The following is a 19,961-nucleotide window of genomic DNA, read 5'->3' as shown; positions in this document are numbered from 1 at the left end:
GCCTCGAGTGTTAACTAACCAGGTGGCTCTTGCTAAATGCACCTCCCAGTTTTTGAAAGTCCCCCCACCCAGTGCCTTCAAGGTGGTTTTAAGCAGTCCATTACACCGCTCAACCTTCCCAGCTGCTGGTGCATGGTAAGGGATGTGGTACGCCCACCCTATGCCATGTTCTCTAGCCCAGGTGCTTATAAGGCTGTTCTTGAAATGAGTCCCATTGTCAGACTCGATTCTCTCAGGGGTGCCATGCCTCCAAAGGACTTGCTTTTCCAGGCCCAGGATGGTGTTCCGGGCAGTAGCGTGAGGCACAGGGTAGGTCTCCAGCCATCCTGTGGAGGCTTCTACCATTGTGAGCACAGCACTTGCCTTGGCGGGTTTGAGGCAGTGTGATGTAATCAATCTGCCAGGCCTCCCCATACTTGTATTTGGACCATCGCCCACCATACCGCAAGGGCTTCACCCGCTTGGCCTGCTTGATCGCAGCATGTGTCTCACAATCATGGATCACCTGGGAGATACTGTCCATGGTCAGATCCACCCCTCGACCTCATGCCCACTTATAGGTGGCATCTCTGCCCTGATGACCTGAGGCATCATGGGCCCATCGAGCTAGGAACAGCTCTCCTTCATGTTGCCAAACCAAGTCTATCTGGGACACCTCTATTTTCGCAGCCTGATCTACCTGTTTGTTGCTACGATGTTCTTCATTAGCCCGGCTCTTGGGGATGTGAGCATCTACATGACGGACCTTCACGGATAGCTTCTCTACCCGAGTGGCAATGTCTTTCCACTCCTCAGCAGCCCAGATTGGTTTTCCTCTGTGCTGCCAGTTTGCCTTATTCCACCTTTCCAGCCAACCCCACAAAGCGTTGGCTACCATCCATGAATCAGTGTAGAGGTAGAGCTTTGGCCACTTCTCTCTTTCAGCTATGTCCAGAGCTAATTGGACAGCTTTGAGCTCAGCAAATTGGCTCGATCCACCTTCTCCTTCAGTAGCCTGTGCAACTTGTCATGTGGGGCTCCATACAGCGGCTTTCCATTTCCGGCTAGCACCTACAATTCGGCAGGAACCATCAGTGAAGAGGGCATATTGTCTTTCACTCTCTGGTAGCTCGTTATATGGTGGGGCTTCTTCGGCACGTGTCACCTGCTCCTCTTCTTCCTCAGAAGATAACCCAAAAGTCTCACCTTCCGGCCAGTTCGTAATTATTTCCAAGATCCCAGGGCGACTTGGGTTTCCAATTCGGGCACGCTGCATGATGAGGGCGATCCATTTGCTCCAAGTAGTGTCGATGGCGTGATGCGTGGAGGAAACCTTTCCTTTGAACATCCACCCCAGCACCGGTAGTCGGGGTGCCAGGAGGAGTTGTGCCTCTGTGCCAATTACTTCTAAGGCAGCTTGGACTCCTTCATAAGCTGCCAAGATTTCTTTCTCTGTGGGAGTGTAGTTGGCTTCAGATCCTCTGTAGCTTCGGCTCCAGAATCCCAGTGGTCGGCCCCGAGTCTCACCAGGCACCTTCTGCCAGAGGCTCCAGGACAGACCATTGTTCCTTGCTGCAGAGTAGAGCACGTTCTTCACCTCTGCTCCTGTCCTGACTGGGCCAAGGGCTACGGCGTGAGCAATTTCCTGCTTGATCTGGGCAAAGGCTTGCTGCTGTTCAGGGCCCCGGTGGAAATCATTCTTCTTGCGGGTAACCAGGTAGAGAGGGCTCACGATCTGGCTGTACTCGGGAATGTGCATCCTCCAGAAACCTATGGCGCCTAGGAAAGCTTGTGTTTCCTTCTTGTTGGTCGGTGGAGACATTGCTGTGATCTTATTGATGACCTCAGTGGGAATCTGATGCTGTCCATCTTGCCACTTTACTCCCAGGAACTGGATCTCTCGGGCAGGTCCCTTGACTTTGCTCTTCTTGATGGCAAAACCAGCTTGCAGGAGAATTTGAATTATTCTCTCTCTCCAACACTTCTGTTGCGGTGTTCCCCCACACAATGATGTCATCAATGTACTGCAGATGTTCTGGAGCCTCACCCTTTTCTAGTGCAGCCTGGATCAGTCCATGACAGACGGTGGGACTGTGCTTCCACCCCTGGGGCAGTCAGTTCCAGGTGTACTGCACACCCCTCCAGGTAAAGGCAAACTGAGGTCTGCACTCCGCTGCCAGAGGAATGGAGAAGAAGGCATTGGCAATGTCAATAGTGGCGTACCACTTCACTGCTTTGGACTCCAGCTCGTACTGGAGCTCCAACATGTCCGGCACGGCAGCGCTCAGCGTTGGAGTCACTTCATTCAAGGCACGATAGTCCACAGTCAATCTCCATTCCCCATCAGACTTGTGCACAGGCCAGATGGGGCTGTTGAAGGGTGAGTGGGTCTTGCTGACCACCCCTTGGCTCTCCAGCTCACGGATCATCTTGTGGATGGGGATCACAGCATCTCGATTTGTCCGATACTGCCGGCGGTGCACTGTCGAGGTGGCAATTGGCACTCGTTGCTCTTCCACTTTCAGGAGCCCAACTGCAGGAGGATTCTCTGATAGTCCAGGCAGGGTGTTCAATTGCCTAATGCCCTCTGCCTCCACAGCAGCAATCCCAAATGCCCACCTGAGTCCTTTTGGGTCTTTGTAATAGCCATTCCGGAGGAAGTCTATGCCCAGAATACACGGGACCTCTGGGCCAGTCACAATCGGATGCTTTTGCCACTCCTTCCCAGTCAGGCTCACCTCAGCTTCCAAAAGGGTCAACTGCTGTGATCCCCCAGTCACCCCAGCGATGGATACAGGTTCTGGCCCCACATGTCCCGATGGCATTAAAGTACACTGTGCCCCAGTATCAACCAATGCATCAGATTTTTGCGGCTCTGATGTGCCAGGCCATCAAATCCACACCATCCAGAAAACCCGGTTCTCCCGTGCCTCTTCCTGGCTAGAAGCAGGGCCCCTCTAGCCCTGGTTATCATTCTTTCCCTGGGCGTACATGCTCGAGGTACCTTCAAGGGGATCTGACATATCATCCTCCCTTCTGTAATACCTGGCAGCTCGGTCACGGGAGGCTGAGGCTACCTTCACCTTAGTGGAACCCCCTCGGTTAGTGCCTCCCTCCTTGAGTTCCACACCCGCGCTGCCAGGACAGAGGTGGGTTTCCCATCCCACCTTCTCATGTCTTCCCCATGCTCACACAGGAAAAACCACAGCTCAGCTCGTGGGGTGTACCCTCTCTCTCTAGCAGGGGGACGAGGGGCTCTGACTTGGGGGCCTGTGACTCGCACTGGTGCCACACTGACCCTCCTCATCTCCTCCCTCATCTCCTCCCTCATTTCCTTCCTCATCTCCTTCATCTCCTCTTTGAGGTCCTGGACCACAGCAGAGACATGAGTTTTCAGCAGGCCATTGATCATACTGTCATAATTCCTGAGCTTGTTGGCAACAGAGCCCACTGTTTCTCGGGTATTGTCAGCATCAATTGTTGCAATGAAGGTGGTGTATTGCGATGGCCCTAGCCTTGCCAGGTTCCACATCGTCTGTCCTGTGCACCTGACCTTATCGGGGTCATTATCATGCTGTCCATCCTTCCCAAAGAGTACCTCTAATATTGCCACCTCTCTTAGCTGTTGAATCCCTTGCTCGAGTGTCTTCCACTGCATTCTATGATGGTACTCCTGCATTCTTTCTTTGTGAATGAACCTTTCTCTCACACTCGTTAAGAGCCGCTCCCAGAGAGAAAGGGGCCCTGGCTCCCTCACAAATATCTGGTCCACACCTGGGTCCTGGGTCAATGATCCCAGCTACCTTGCCTCACCACTATCCAGTTGCACACCTGTGCCCATAAGATCCCAAACCCGAAGCAGCCAGGTTGTATAAGGCTCACGCCCCCTTCGCGCAATGTCTTTTTGCATACCACGGAGACTGTCGTACGACAGGGACTCAGTGATGATTTCTGGCTCTGGCTCTCCTGCTGGTTGTGAGGGCCCTGGTTGCCCATCATCATTAACTGGTCGTACTGATTTGGTCTTACACTTCCTCCTTTGCACAGGGGCGACTGCTGCTGGCTGTGGTTGTCCTTGTGGTTCAGCTGAAACCTGGACGGTTGTAACATCCGTGGGTTCCACTGCTGCACCATTGGACTCACCCTCTTTGGGGCAGGGAGAGGGTTTTTCACTAGCTGAGGAGGTGTATTCCCTTAGCAATTGGCACATCTCCTGGCGCACCTGGTCCATCTCCTGGCACATCTCCTGGCGCACCTGGCCCATCTCCTGGCACATCTCCTGCATCCCTTTTGCCAGTACCCCCACCCAGTTTGGGTAGTCCATTTCTGACGTGGACTGTTGGGTGGTATCAGTCTGTGGGGCAGGGTCTCTAGTGTCTGGGGCTGCGTCAGGCTCCTGGGTAGGATCTCTAGTGTCTGGGGCCATGTCAGGTTCTGGGGCAGGATTAGGCTCTGGGGTAGGAACTCTACTCTCTGGGGCCATGTCAGGTTCTGGGGCAGGATCTTTAGTCTCTGGGGCTGGTGTCCGGGTAGATATCCAAGCCAATCTCAACTTATTCTTGAGTGCTAAATAGAGTCGGCCTACCAGCAGCAGATGGTTAGTATTCAGAGGGAATCTAAACCCTTTGAAAATTGATGGGGTGGGCCCAAAGAACTGGTTGAGGGGTTGGGGGAAAACTTCCCCTGGTGTCATTTCCTCACAGAAGGTACCATTGTTAACATAACCCCAAAAATATGCACTCAGTGTGTGATAGCCCTTTATCCATGTGCCCACATTCCGGAGGAAGTTAAAAACCCATGAATTCCTCACCTTCTCGACCCATAGCGCAAGCTGGAAAACAGCAATGGTAGCCTTAGTCAGAGGACCCATATTCAAGTAAGGAGCTGCAAAGGGGAAGAATATAGCCACGGCCACATGCCACCCGAACCAGGGTAAACTAGACTACATAGTGCTGCCTAACAAGGTTCCTATATCCAGCACACAAAATTAAGTTATCCAGGAACTGTTATTCCTTTTTCACCTCCATCTCTTAATGCACTCAGGCCCCACAGTTGGGTGCCAAGATCTGTCTTGGTTTTGAAAGACAGGTGTCTGCTAAGGAAGGCAGAAGCCTCCCTTGAAGTGGCAGATATAAGCCCTTTCCCTCTGAGTTATTACAATTTTGAAATCAAGGGCCTTTAGGCAAGGATGTGGGAAAATAGGAGTAACAGTTCTTTACTCTCTCTCTCTCTATATATATATATATAACCAGCCCAACAAAACAGCAATAACTATGGCAGTAGCAGCAATCCCAAACCCAGTCCCAGCCTTCTCGGCTGTCAGGCCCTTTCCCCTCGGGTGCAGTTCCGCTCGCAGCCGGCAGGGGCGCTGGCGGCTCCCGGTGAGCAGGGCAGGTGCGATGGTTCCCCCGCGGCTGCAGGGGGCGCTCCGGAGCGAGCTCGGGGAGCACGCGGCACTGGTGCCCCAGGATCCCGGGGAAGGATGGAACAAAAGCTTCCCAAACCACTGGGCAGCCGATCCCGGACTATCGGGAATATCAGGCTGGAGCGGCAGGCTGGAGCAGCAGGCACAAACACAAATCCCGGGTGGCAGACGAGATTTATCCAGATGGGGAACCCGCCGGAGGTCCAGGCAGGCAGGGCGAGCACGGCTACAACACAGCGAAAGCTCGAAGCAGCAGCGGGGCAGGGCGGCCACAGCCCGGCCTCCAGCAGGGCAGGGAAAGCGGCTTTGGGATCCTGGCGTTGTTTCCAGCGGAAAGAAAAATGGCCGAAAAAAGGAGCCAGCAGCTCCTTTCTCTCCAGCTTCTCTCTCCGGACGCTGAGAGCCAACTGAACCCACACCCAGGTGAAACAAAAGAGTGGCCAGGCCCTTTTGTCTTCTCTTAAGCACCCAATGATTTATCGTCCTAGTAACAGAATAGGGGAAAACTCCTTTAACAGAAAAAAACCTAGATCTCTTAAAACCCCAACATCTTCCCTGCTGAGCCTGACCAGTCTGGGACTCTCCCAACACCTGGATGTGAAGGCCAGTTCTTTCCCATAGGAAGGAAAGCACAGAGCCCTGGCGTTTCAGGGGCAGATTAGAGGCTACAACCAGAGGCCAAGGCCAGCCAGAGCTGTCTGTCCTGGCAGCTTTTGTCTGGGAGAAACCCTTGCATCTAGGCAATTTTGGAGGAGAAGTACCAGTTTTGGCCATGGGTGCCGGGACAGGAGGGATGGTTCTTTTCTATAGGAAGGAAAGCCCAGAGCCCCAGTGTGTGAAGGCAGGTGAGAGCCAGCTCTCAGGAAGCCAAGGGCAGCCAGACTTGCTGGTAATGGCAGCTTTTGACTGGAAGCAATCCCTGGATATAGGGAATTTTGGAGGCAGAATCCCATTTCAGCCATGAGTGCCTGAAGAACAGTTCTTTTCCCTTTGAAGGAAAGCCCAGAGCCCCAGGGTTTCAGGGGCACATGAAAGAGACCCTTGACATGCCAAGGTCACTTGGAGCAGTCAGGCCAAGCCAACCACACCTGTTACCTGTTCCCTCGGATCCACGGGGCCCCGCAGTGTCACAATGTTGGTGTCATACTGGGTCCTTGGTTCCATGAGGCCTTGCTGTGTCACACTGGCCCCTTGTTTCCATGGGGCCCCACAGTGTCCCAATGGTTCCCCCCTTGCTTCCATGGGGCCTTGCAGTGTCACAGGGGTCTCCTTGGTACCGCAGTATCACAACGGACTCTTGGTTCCATGGGGATTCACAATGTCAGAAGGGTCTCCTTGGTTCCACAAAGTCATTCACAGCCCCTTGATTCAAGGAGGCCTTGAAGTGTCATAATGGTCTTCTGAATTCCATGAGGCCCCGCAATATCACCATGGACCTTTGATTCCATGAGTCCCCACACCGTTACATGAATCCTTAGTTCCATGGGGCCCTGTAGTGTCACAATGCTCTCCTTGGTTCCATGGTGCCACACAGTGACACAACGGCCTGTTGGCCCGAGAAGGTTCCATAGTGTCACAATGGTTCCTTGCTTCCATGAGGCCTTGTGGTGTCACAATGGACTCCTTGGTTCCATGGGGCTGCAAAGTGTCACAATGGCCCCTTGGTTCCATGGGGCCTGTGGTGTCACAACAGTCTCCGTGATTCCATAAGGCGCTGCAGTGTCACAGTCGACCACTGGTTCCATGAGACCCCAGAGTGTCACAAGGGCCCCTTGGTTCCATTGAGCCCCACAGGATCACTATGGTCACCTTGGTTCCACAAGGCCCTGAAGTGCCACAAGGTTCCTTTGGTTTCACAAGGCCTCAAAGTGTCAAAATGGCCCTTTGGATTCATGAGGCCCCACTGTGCCACAATGGACCCTTGGTTCTGCAGTGTGAGAATGCCCCCTTGGTCCCTTGCAGCCTCACAGTGTCACTGTTGTGCCCTTGGTTCCACAAGGCCCTGCAGGGCCACAATGGTCCTTAGGTTCCACGAGGCCTCCAAGTGTCACAATGGTCTGCATGGTTCCATGAAGCCCCACTGGCCCACAGTGGTGAAAGGAATGAGATCAATTTGTCTTTGCAAATAAACTGTGGGTCTGCTCATAGGTAAAAGCCAGATACTGAGGGGTCAAAGAAACAGTGGGAGCAATTCCACTGATGGATGAAAGGAGTGAGAGGGATTTGTCTTTACAAACAAAGGGCGGGTCTGCTGATAGGTAAAGATGGATACTGAGAGATGAAAGAAGCAATGGGAAGAACCATAAATTCCATAGGAAAAAAAAGGGAGGGGTATACATTAGATGGGGTCTGTGTTAAGTGATTTGGGAAGTCTGTACCTCTCAAGTACCTCAGCCAATGGGGAAAGAGAGAGGGAAATGCAGCCAGGAAATCAGGAGAGAAAGGAGGCTGCATCCTCTAACAACTTGACAGACCCCAGGGGAATGCCCCATGGCCTCTCCCTTTATTCAAATACAGTAATGGGACTCCTCTGTCTCCTTTGTGGACATAAACCTCTGGTGTTTGTGGATTAATTTTTCCTGACAATGGCTTCCTTGGTTCCATGATGCCCTTTAATGTAACAATGGTGTCCTTGGTTCCACGGTGTCAGAATGGACACTTGGTTCCATGGAGCCCCTCAGGGTCACAATGGTGCCCTTGATTCCATGAGGCCCTGCCGTGCTGTAATGGCCCCTTGGTTATAGGAGGCTCTGCAGTGTCACAATGGCCCCATGGTTCCAGTGGGTCCCAAAGTGTCATCATGGTCTCCATTGTTCCATGAAGCCCCACAATGTCACTGTGGTCCCCTTGGTTCCACAGGGCCCCACAGGGTCACAATGGACCCTTGGTTCCATGAGGTTCCTCAGTCACAAGGGTCTCCTTGGATCTGCAGAGTCACAATGGCCCATTGGCTCCATGTGGCCACTCTGTGTCACAGTGGCTCATGGTTCCATGAGCGTTCATACTGTCAGCAACCATCTCCTTGGTTCCACAGTGCCACCATGGATCCTTGGATCTGCACTATGACAATGGACCACTGGTTCCATGAGGTCCCACAGTGTCACTGTTGACTCCTTGGTTCTGTGAGACCCCACTGTCACCAAATCTCCAAAATATCAGCATAAGACTCCTTAACACTAATTTGGTGTTAAAGAGAGCATCATTTATTCAGGCCTGAGCTCCAGCAGGGGATAACTCCTAACCTTACGTGGACACGTGACTCTACAAGTGTGTTGCTCACATACAGTCACTACATGCGTATTACAATTCATCCATTTCCTTAAAACCCACCCCAAGTTCCCAGATTCAGTCCTTGTTTTTTCTAGCACTGCACCCTTGAGCCAGGTGTCTTCTTCTTCTTGTCCAACCGTCCCTGCTGGGAAAGCAGCCCCTGCATGCCTTGTTCCTCTGCTAAAAGTTCACAGACACGGTAAAAATGGAATGAACCCTTTTGGTATCAAGCGCAAGGCTTTGTGTGCCAAGGCAGAGGCAGGCAGGAGGCAGAGCTGCCAGCAAAGGAAGGGGCCAGCCAGGTGGGGCAGCCGGGGGGATGAGGACAGCCTGCAGGGACAGAGGCGCAGGGCAGGGACAGCGTGGCACAGCCTGGGCTGGAGAGGGCAGAGGGATGGGCAGCAGCTGCAAGGCCCTGACAGAGCCAACTTGTGCAGCACTTGGGCCACGGCTGCTGGCCCTGGCCCTGAGGCCAGCAGGAGACAAGGGACCCTTGCAGCCCTGGGGCCTCAGGGCCTCCTTGTCCCTGCTCAGCAGCCTGGCAGGGGCCGCCCCATGGTGCTGTCCTGGGCACTGCCCAGCCCCACATCCCAGTGCCCCGGCAAGAGCCCTGAGCACTGAGGGAGGGACAGGATCTGCCTTGCCAGGGGCTGGGGCTCAGGCCTTGGCCCTTTGCATTCCTGAAACACATCCAGCTTTGCTCAGCATCAGAGACACCTTTCCCTTGCTTGTCCCCCCCTGTCATCACTGCCTGCAGTGTTCTGCTCTCACTGGAACCTGGGGACACTTTCTCAGTCCTGTCCCTCACTGGGACCCATTAAAACTTCTAGAAACTTTGGAGTTTGATTGTGACTTTGAATTCCTGAGAGGTTTCTTCATCTCCCTCTCAGGACTGATGTTCAGGGCCTCAGCACCAGAGCCCCGAGAGGGTCATTACAGTCCTTGTGCTGTGTCTGTGCTGCTGAGCTGGGCCGGGCTCCTGGCACAGAGGCAGCTCCTGGCAAGCAGCAGCGCTGCACAGAGACAGCTCTGGCCAGGAGCAGCTCCTGGGCACAGCCCAGCAGGGCTGGGCCACTGCCTGCAGCCAGCCCGGGCACAGCACAGAGGCACAGAGAGCTTCAGTCAGTCAGGGCTGGGAAGATGCTGAGAAGTGACTGCGCGAGAATCATGGCCAGCCCTTGACACAGGAAGCCTCTGGCTGCAGGACAAGGCAGCTGCAGCTCCTGCAGTGATCTCCTCAAGCTGCAACATCCCAATGCCTACAGATTCTGTAAGTCCATCCTCTGATTATCTCCTGGCTACAGCAGCCAGGGTGCCCAGGGCTGTCCTGCAGAGCAGGGTCCTGCAGCCCAGGGCGCTGAGCTGGGGCAGGGACTCTGCTGCCTGCCAGGGGCAGCTCTCAGCCGGCCCGGGGAGCTGCTCTCAGTGCTGGGGGACAAGGTGTGGGTGGAAGGAGACAGCTGGTCAGCCTTGCAAGTGTTCTTCTTGTGTGGTGGGGATGCTGCATTGCTCAGGACTGCTCCCAGCAGGACATTTAACTCCAGGATATTCCCTAGTAGATTATACAGGGAGCACAGCAGGGCAGGGAATGCATAAAAGGGAAGAATCCTGATTTTTAATTGACTGCTCTGGGTTGCCTGGAAGGGAAATTGCACATGGATGTTCATCTCTCAGTTCAGGTTGGGAAAAATCCAAACAATTTTCTCTGAGATCTGAAGAAACCGGGCAGTGACAGAAATCAGCACAGGGTCCCTTCCAGGCAATATCAGCATCGCTTTTGCAGCCTCCTCAGGGGTGCTCGGACTTTGGCATCAGAGCCTGCAGAGCCAGAGCTGCCCCTGGGCAGTGGCCTGGGCTGGGAGGGGTCTGCAGGGCAGAGCTGAGCCCCCAGGGCCGGGCTGGGCTCTGGCAGCACTGGCAGGGCCCAGGCCTGGGCACAGGGAGCAGCTGCTGGCAGGGACAGCCCCAGGCAGCAGAGCCCTGGGCAGGCAGTGGGGGGAAAGTGCCACCAAGCTGGGCTGGGATGTTGAAAGTCCTCTGCAAAGCCAACTATTCCATGATTACTTTTTCACAGATGCCCATGGCCAGAGGCGGCAAATGTCCAACAGCAGCTCCATCAGCCACTTCCTCCTGCTGCCATTGGCAAACACGCGGCAGCTGCAGCTCCTGCACTTCTGCCTCTTCCTGGGCATCTCCCTGGCTGCCCTCCTGGGCAACGGCCTCATCATCAGCGCCGGAGCCTGCGGCCAGCACCTGCACAGCCCCATGTTCTTCTTCCTGCTCAACCTGGCCCTCACCGACCTGGGCTCCATCTGCACCACTGTCCCCAAAGCCATGCACAATTCCCTCTGGGGCACCAGACACATCTCCTACTCAGCATGTGCTGCTCAGCTCTTTTGCTTTATGTTCTTCATCTCAGCAGAGTATTGTCTCCTCACCATCATGTGCTATGACCGCTACGTGTCCATCTGCAAACCCCTGCACTACGGGACCCTCCTGGGCAGCAGAGCTTGTGCCCACATGGCAGCAGCTGCCTGGGGCAGTGCCTTTCTCTATGCTCTGCTGCACACGGCCAATACATTTTCCCTGCCCCTGTGCCAGGGCAATGCCCTGGGCCAGTTCTTCTGTGAAATCCCACACATCCTCAAGCTCTCCTGCTCACACTCCTACCTCCAGAAACTTGGGCTCATTTGGGTTAGTTTATCCTTAGGTTTTGGCTGTTTTGTGTTCATGGTTTTCTCCTATGTGCAGATCTTCAGGGCCGTGCTGAGGATCCCCTCGGAGCAGGGACAAAGGCACAAAGCCTTTTCCACGTGCCTCCCTCACCTGGCCGTGCTCTCCCTGTTTATCAGCACTGCAGCATTTGCCTACCTGAAGCCCCCCTCCATCTCCTCCCCATCCCTGGATCTGGCCCTGTCACTTCTGTACTCGGTGCTGCCTCCAGCCCTGAACCCCCTCATCTACAGCCTGAGGAACCAGGAGCTCAAGGCTGCAGTGTGGACACTGATGGCTGGACGATTTAAGAAACATTAAACTGGTTGCCAATTTCTGCAAATGACTTGTAATAAAACTCGTCTTTGATAGTTCTTGTTGGTTTGGTTCTGGGATTATTTATTCTCTCCTCAGTTATTTATTGTTGTCCACAAAGCAAGAGCAATATTTCTTCCACTTCTCCTTTTGTTTCTCTCCACCTTGGCTGTGGCCCCAGACTGTGTCAATGAGGAGCTGTGCTCTCGGTGCCTTTAAATGAACTCAAGGATGTGCCAGCAAAGTTTCCAGCAGAGATGCCCCTTTAGTTGCCTTGTGTGGAGCTGCAGCAGCAATGTCTGTGTGCAGAGCTGGGGGCACATCAGGGGGGCACAGCAGCTGTGGCCAGGAGCAGCAGCCCTTGGTGCTGCCAGTGCTGCTCCCGTGCCACTGCCCCGCTGCCCTCCTGCCCCTCGTGTTGCTGCAGGGCCTGAGTGCTCTGGGGCTCGCTCCCAGCCCTGGGCTGGCAGTGCCGGGGCTGCAGCAGGGACAGGCCATGGGCACTGCTGGGGCAGCGCTGACGCCTCAGGGCAGGGCCTGGGGGCTCCAGGCTCCTTGCCTAGGCTCTCTCAAGAGCACGCCCAGGCCAGTGCTCAGCAGAGAAAACCCCCGTGAGCAGCCCCAGGGTGGCCGTGGGCAGGGTGGGGGCAACCAGCAGGGCTGGTGCTCTGCAGGGTCCCTGGGGGAGCCGGGAAGGAGCAGCAGAGCAGGGCCTGATCCATCCCCCCTGCGCTGGACACCCCAGGGCAGCGTCCCAGAGCGGCCTCATGCAGCTGCCAGCAACATCCCCCCTCTGCAGCCCTGGCCTCTGCCCAGCTCCCAGAGGGGCTGGATCCTTGCAGGCACACACACGGCAGGACTGGCTCAGGAGCCCCTGTTTGCACTGCACAGCCCAGGCGTGAGCACCCCACGCTGTTGCTGTGGGGAGATGAACCTGAGTGAGCACAAATGCCATCAGCCCCTGGGGGCCAGCAAGGGCTGGGGGACGGCAGGGAAACCTCTCAGCTTTGTCGGGGCCTCTCAAGTCAGCCAGAAAGTTTGTTCCCATCAGCTCTGAGTTTCCTGTCCCACTGCAGACGTTGTTGCTCAGAGCCAGGGCTGCCTGGCAGCCACCCCCAAACAGCCCTGAGCATTTCCTCTGCTTCACCTTTGCTTTCTTTCCTCTCTCCTGATCCACATTTCTTGCTCTTGCCCATCCCTGTCCCCTCCCCTGCAAACAGCCCAGCCCTGTTTGCCCTTTCCTCTCTGGCCCCACTCCCCATTGCAGTTGCTGCCTCGGCACCACGGGAACGTCCCTTGGGGAGCAGGATCATCCTACAAGTGCTGCAGGAATTGTCTGCAGGGCCCTGCAGTGCCTCGAGCTGTTCCCTTGCCAGAGGCACCAGAGGCCAGGGGGGCACATCTGGGCTGCTGTGTCTGGCTGTGGGGCTCCCTGTTGTGGGGCAGGGAGGAGGAGCTGGAGAGGCTCTGCAGGACTGACAGGATGGGCTTTGGGGCCCGTGTGGAGAAGCTGAGGGACAGGGGCTGCTGGACCTTCTGAAGAGAAGGCCCAGGGCTCATCCTGCAGCTGCTTCAAGGGGGGTTTCAGAGAATCCCAGAATCAACCAGGCTGGAAAAGACCTTGGACATCATCAAGCCCAAGCCATGCCCTGACACCTCCTTGTCTCCCCTGAGCCTCCTCTTCTCCAGGATAAACAACCCCAGCTCCCTCAGCCGCTCCTCACAGCACTTGTGCTCCAGACCCCTCACCAGCCTTGTTGCCCTTCTCTGGACACGCTCCAGCCCCTCAATGTCCTTCCTAAATTGGGGGCCCAGAACTGGACCCAGCACTCGAGGTGCGGCCTCACCAGTGCCCAGTCCAGGGGAAGAATCCCTGCCCTGGTCCTGCTGGCCACTCCATTCCTGATCCAGGCCAGGAGCCAATGGCCTTCTAGGCCACATGGGCACACTGCTGGCTCATGTCCAGCCTGCTGTCCATCAGTGTCCCCAGGTCCCTTTCTGCCTGGCAGCTGTCCAGCCACTCTGTCCCCAGCCTGTAGCGCTGCAGGGGTTGTTGTGGCCAAAGTGCAGGACCTGGCACTTGGTCTTGTTGAAGCTCCCATGGTTGGATTTGGGCCCTGGATCCAGCCTGTGCAGGTCCCTGTGCAGAGCCCTCCTACCCTCCAGCAGATCCACACTCGCACCCAGCTTGGTGTCATCTGCAGATTTGCTGGTGGTGGACTCAATGCCCTCATCCAGATCATCAATGAAGACACTGAAATCCACGCTGGCTGGGTCTGATCCCTCAGCCACCCTGTAGATGCCATGGGATGGCACTCAGGGTGATCTGTTCCATAACCTTGCTGGGCACCGAGGTCAGGCTGACAGGCCTGGAGTTGCCCAGATCCTCCTTCCAGCCCTTCTTGTGGATGGGCTCACATTGGCACCTCCAGTCCTCTGGGAGCTCCCCGGTGAGCCAGGGCTGATGGTAAATGATGGAGAGCGGCTTGGGGAGCTCATCCAGCAGCTCCCTCATCCCCCTAGGATGGATCCCATCTGCTCCCAGAGACACCTGTGAGCATCTGAGGGGCTCAGCAGTCACCAGCTGCTTCCTCCTGCATTACAGGGGCTGAGGTTGCTGCTCAATTTTACTTCTGCAGAGGCTTCTTCAGCCTTCAGCTCTTCAGGTCAGGAATTCAGTCCCAGAGGACCATTAACATTCAAAACACCCTCACAAGAAAAGCCCCCAGGATTCATTGAGGTCTTCAATTCTTTTGTGGTTAATTAGAGCAATTCTGGAAGTGTTTTCAAAGTGAACATATTATTTTAAAAAATTAATGAAATAATAACTTTTCCCCAGTTTATTCTCTTCCTGTTTATACATTAACAATTCAAAACACCCTAACAGGACAAGCCCCTGGGAATCATTTCTGCCTTCAATTCTTTTGTGGTTAATTAGACAGATTTCAGAAGTCTATTCAAAGTGAATGTACTGTGGTAACAATACAAGGAGAAATGATTTCTCTTCTGTGCCCTGTTTACCTTCTTCCTGTTATACACTGATATCGGGGATCTCCAGCTGATATTGATCCTGGCTCCTCCTAATGCAGTCGGAATAGATCTGAACATCAAGGCCCTTTATGGCTGACAATCAATCACACTTTGTCCCTACCCCCACCCCACCATTTCCCTCCTCCAACCCCTGGCACTCAGAGCAGCCTCGTGCAAATCTGAGCTTCCTCCACTCCAGGCTGTGCCTGCAGCTTTCAGCTCCTTGGCACCAACTCCCACCTGCTCTCCTTGGAGAAGGAGCTGCCCGAGACACAGAGGGATGTTCATTTCTTGTCAGCAAACAAACCAAGGGAAGGCACAGCTCCATAAAAAACAGAAGTCCAGCCCAAGGAGTGCTGGGGAATGGAGTCACATCCAGAGCTGGCCCCAGGGCTCAGCATTGGGGCCAGCTCAGTTCAATCTCTTTCTTGCTGATCTGGACGAGGGCATCAAGGGCACCCTCAGCCAGGTCCCAGGTGACCCCAGGCTGGCTGGGAGTGTGGCTGTGCTGGAGGGCAGGAAGCTCTGCAGAGGGACCTGGACAGGCTGCAGCGATGGGCCCAGGACAGCTGGATGAGGTTCACCAAGGCCAAGGGCTGGGTCCTGCCCTGGGCTCACAACCACCCCAAATCCCTGACTGGGCCTGCCCCTGATCCCCACAGCCTGTCCTGTTCCCTTCATCCCTTCATTGCCAGGGACTTTCTGGGACAGGGGAGCTCTGCTCTGGGTATGGAGGGAGGTCTGAGTGCCACCACTGGAGTGGGAACCACAACTCATCAGGTTTGTGTCCTTTGGGGGTCAGGAACTGCTGAGACCCAGAGTCACAGAAAGTTTCTCTTCATGGCCCACATCAAAAAATGGAAACATGATACAATTTAAAAACCATCAAATCTCTTCCCTCAGCTTTGAGAGAGGTCCCAGCAACATCTGAATTTTCCACCATTCTCAAGGGATTTCTGTAAAGGAACAGTTTTATACCAAGACATGAGAAAAGGTGATTCTAAAAGATAGAAACACAATTAAGGTGTTGACTGATGAGTTATTTAAACTTCAGAAAGTCTGGGAAACTCCCCAATGCTCCAAGTGTGAAGGCAGTCAATGGAGAGGCACTGGAATGAACTAGAGAGGACCTGGAGGAGGAAATCTGGGAGCAATGGGAAGGACACAGATCCTGCTGCTCTGGTGAACAGATGTCCTTAGACATGGCCATTAAACAGGAGAGGTGGAAACACCTGAGTGAAGAGGGACATGAAATAATAGACAGAATAGTGGTAACACAAGGAGAGGGGAAGATCAGTGTTTCTTCTCCTGCCATCCGTACACTTCCAGCAAATTCCTGTTCTCTCCTGATGGGAAAATTTGCCGTTTCCTAAAAGCACTCAAATGACCCAGCTAATGAGGATGTGCTCGTGCACCTTGCAAGCTTCAGGTCCCTGACAGCCCCAGAGGGCTCCTGTCCCATAAACATCTGCTCTGCTCCAGTCTGAAACAGGGAGCAGCATCATCCTGAGATCATCAGAGAGCTGAGGTTGGAAGGGACCTCAGCAAGTCTGCAGCCCAACCTGGCAGAAACTGGCTCAGACCAAGGCTTGATTTGCTCTGCATTGGAAAATCCCAAAGGGCAGGGACGGGGCAGCATCTCAGCACCTGGCTGAGCCCATGGGAACAAAGGCTTCCTCATGTCCTGGCTGAACCTCCCCTCATTCCCCTGCCACCCATTGGCTTTTGTCTCCCACCAGGCCCCTGGGGAAGAGCCTGGCTCTGTGTTCTCCATCACCTCCTGGGTTGCACTGCCAGGCTGGGATGAGGAGCCCCTCAGCCTTCCCTTCTTGGGGCTGGACAAGGCCAGCTCCCTCAGCCTCTCCTCAGAGCCAAAGGGCTCCAGCCCCAGCTTGGAGGCCCTTCCCTAACCCTGCTCCAGCTGCCAGACATCTTTGCTGCCCTGGGGAACCCAAACCAGGCCACAGTGACCGGGATAATGCACGTCCTTGATGTCCTGGTCACACAGCCCCGGCCCCTTTTCCCCATGTCCAGCTCTGGGGGTTGATTTGTGGAACATCCTTGGGGGAGGCTGCAGCGCTGGGGGACAGGAGGGAGCTGGGGGGAGAGGGGACCCTGCTCTGCACGAGCAGCAGGGGAGACTTCTCTGGGGGGTGGAAATTTGAGGGGGGCCGGAGCGGAGTGACCAACCCAGTGACCTCCCACAGCCTCTCTGTGATGTCACACAGCCCCCCTGTGATGTCACAGCCCACTCTGATATCACAGTTTGCTCTAGGATTTCACAGCCCTCTCTGTGATGCCACGGCATGCTCTGCGATGTCTCACAGCCCCCCTGGGATATCACAGCCCACTCTGTTATGTCCCACAGCTGCCCTGGCATGTCCAAGCCTGCTCTCTGATGTCATACAACTGCTCTGTGATGTCACACAGTCCCCTCTATGATGTCGGAGCTGCTCAATGACCTCACATAACCCACGCTGTGGTGTCAGAGCCCACTCTGTGACCTCCCACAACCCATTCTGTGATATCACACAGCCCCTTTCTGACATCACTCCTGCTCTGTGCCTCTATCACACACAGCCACAGAGGTGCCTCTGTGACACAGCCCCCTCTGGGACATCACACAGCCCCTCTCTGACCTCACAGCCCCCTCTCTGGAATGTATCCGTGATTCGTTAAATCCCGATATCCACGGACAAAAGACCCTCTAACTAATTAAAGGTAGAAAGTGGTCTGTTTATTCAGGCACCGGCGGGCAGCATGGGAGCAGCCTCCTAAAGACATGCCAGCCAAGTACAAGGTTCTTTGTTCTCTCTTTATTACTCAAAGTTTTACATCTTCTACATATGTATGACCCCAGCACCTCCCATCCTCTGCTTCATATAAAAATGAGATCATTGGTCTTTCACGTATGCACAGTTTCTCTCTTGAATTGGGTCGGTGGTCTCCAACTGGGTCAGTGGTCCTGAAAGATGAAGTCAGGAATGTCTTCCTCGCAGTGACCTTTTTACCTCCTTGCTGTTGGCAGGCCTTCATGACCTCTTGGAGCAGCCCAAGATCTCCTACTTTGGATTAATTATTATGAAACCCAGGTGCTGTTCCTGGTTCCATTGGTTTCAATTTGTTTCAATTTGTTTTGATGACAGTTCATTTATTCTGTTTCTTCCTACAAACAAAAATTTAAACAAAATATAATGGTAAATAATATATCACTTAGCTCTGGCTTAGGCATCCACTAATCATTAACTTACCTTTTTTTTTTCTACTCTATAACTCAATTATAAAAATTTCTCCTAATCCTTAGGTAGAATTTTAACCTTTTAGAACCTTGACTTAGTGACACCGTGGGGAATCATGGAACCAAGGAGCCCTTGTGATACTGCAGGGGCTCATGGCATCAATTGTGACAGCACAGAACCTCCTAGAAACAAGGCTCCATTGTGACAAAGTGGGGCCTTATGGAACCAAGGAGACCATTGTGACACAGGGGTCCACATGAAGCCAAGGAGCCATTGTGACACTCTGGGCCTCAATGGAAAAAAGGACATTGTTGATAGCAATGAAGCTCATGGAAACTATGGGACATTGTGACACTGTAGAACCTCATGGAGCCAAGGAGACCACACGGAGGAACCTTATGGAACCAAGGGGCCATTGTGACACAGTGGGGCTGCTTGTAACCAATTGCGATACTGTGGATTCAAGAGACCACGGGGACACTACGACACTTCATGGAACCAAGGGGCTGTTGTGACACACCAAGGCCTCGTGGAACCAAGGAGAGCATTGTGGCAGAGCAGAACCAAGGAGGCCATTTGGACAGTATGGACCCTAAGAGAACCAAGGCTCCATTGTTATACAGCAGGGCCTCCTGAAACCAAGGAGCCATTGTGAACCTGTGGGGCATCATGGAGTCAAGGGCACCACTGCTACCGAAATCTGCTGGAGAGAAACCTTCTCACACAGTTTGGAGGATTTGAAAGCAGCTATTCTTTATTACAGCATGGTGGTCACTCGGGTGATCCTTCATGCATTTGAGTGCACTGAGCATGGAGTGAACAGAGTTTATATCAGACACACTGATTACATATTCATTAGCTATCCCCACTTCCTTGGACTTTATTTGACATAGTTGTACCCCTTATCAGAAGTGCTATCTATTTCTCCAAGGCTCTGCTGTTCTGTCCCACTGTCCTTGATCAGAGTTAATGTTGTTCTGTCCTACTGTCCTTGTCACAGTGCTCGCCCCACATGAGGGGTGTCTGCAACCCCCCCAGCCAATGGGCTTGGGGTGGGCAAGTGTTCCCAAGGGAACAGGGACGGGACAGCTGGACTGGACTGACCCAAGGGATGTTCCATTCCGTGTCACACCATGATCAGCAAGAAACTGAGAGAAGCAGGAGGTGGAGGGCATTAATTTCTTTTTTAAGACATTTTTCTTTCAAACAGCACCTACACATACAGAACCCTCTCCTGCCACAAGGTGGTTGAACATTCTCTGCTGATAGGAGATTTCCTGTGCATTTGCTTCTGTTTATTTTTGTGCATTTGCTTTTTGTGGTTGGTTTGTTTGTGGGGATTTTGGGTTCGTGTGGGTGGGTTTTACTTTGGTATTTTTGGTTGGGTTTTGTTTTTTGTCCCTATTGAACTGCCTTTCTTCTGATGCATAAGTATATTCTCCCTTTTCTTGTGGCTTGGTTGGCACCTGATGGCAAGACAAATTGATCCAACTCAGTCCTCTTGCCCAATTATGTTTTGCAGTCACCATTAACTAGATGAGTTTGGTCACAGACTTCCTGCGACTTGGCAGCATCCACAAAGGAGTTGAAAGTGCATTTCATCCCATTGTAGAGATAATAGAAATGTTTCTGTTGGGGTTTTATTTTTCTGTTAAAGGAATTTTCCCCCATACTGTTACTAAGATACCAATCGCTCTGTAGTTAAGGAAAGACAAAAGAGCTGCCCCCTGGGGGTGGGGTGGGCCTGGCTACTCCTTTGTTTCACCTGGGTGTGGGGTCAGTTCGCTCTTGGCATTCTCGGAGGGAGAAGCTGTTGGTTCTTTTCGGCCATTCTTCCTTTTTCTGCGGAGAAAGATCCCAGGATCCCCGGCCCACCTTCCCTGCCCTGCTGGAGGCCGGGCTGTGGCCGCCCGGTCCCGCCGCTGATTCGAGCTTTCGCTGCGTTGTAGCCGTGCTCGCCCTGCCTGCTCAGACCTCCGGGGGGTTCCCCG

General features: G+C 53.8%; 1 protein-coding gene across 1 annotated transcript; it reads left to right on the top strand.

Moving 5' to 3' along the window:
- Positions 1–10,771: 10,771 nt before the first annotated feature.
- On the top strand, positions 10,772–11,707 carry LOC309584034 (olfactory receptor 14J1-like; the record flags this gene model as incomplete). Its single annotated transcript, XM_082299931.1, has 1 exon — positions 10,772–11,707. The coding sequence occupies one exon, from the start codon at positions 10,772–10,774 to the stop codon at positions 11,705–11,707; it is 936 nt and encodes a 311-aa protein (XP_082156057.1).
- Positions 11,708–19,961: the final 8,254 nt, after the last annotated feature.

Source organism: Coloeus monedula, assembly GCF_965178545.1.
Source record: "Coloeus monedula genome assembly, chromosome: 35".
NCBI classification, from domain to species: Eukaryota; Metazoa; Chordata; class Aves; order Passeriformes; family Corvidae; genus Coloeus; species Coloeus monedula.
Note: the sequence above shows the minus strand (reverse complement) of the source record. Positions and strands in the feature narration are given on the sequence as shown.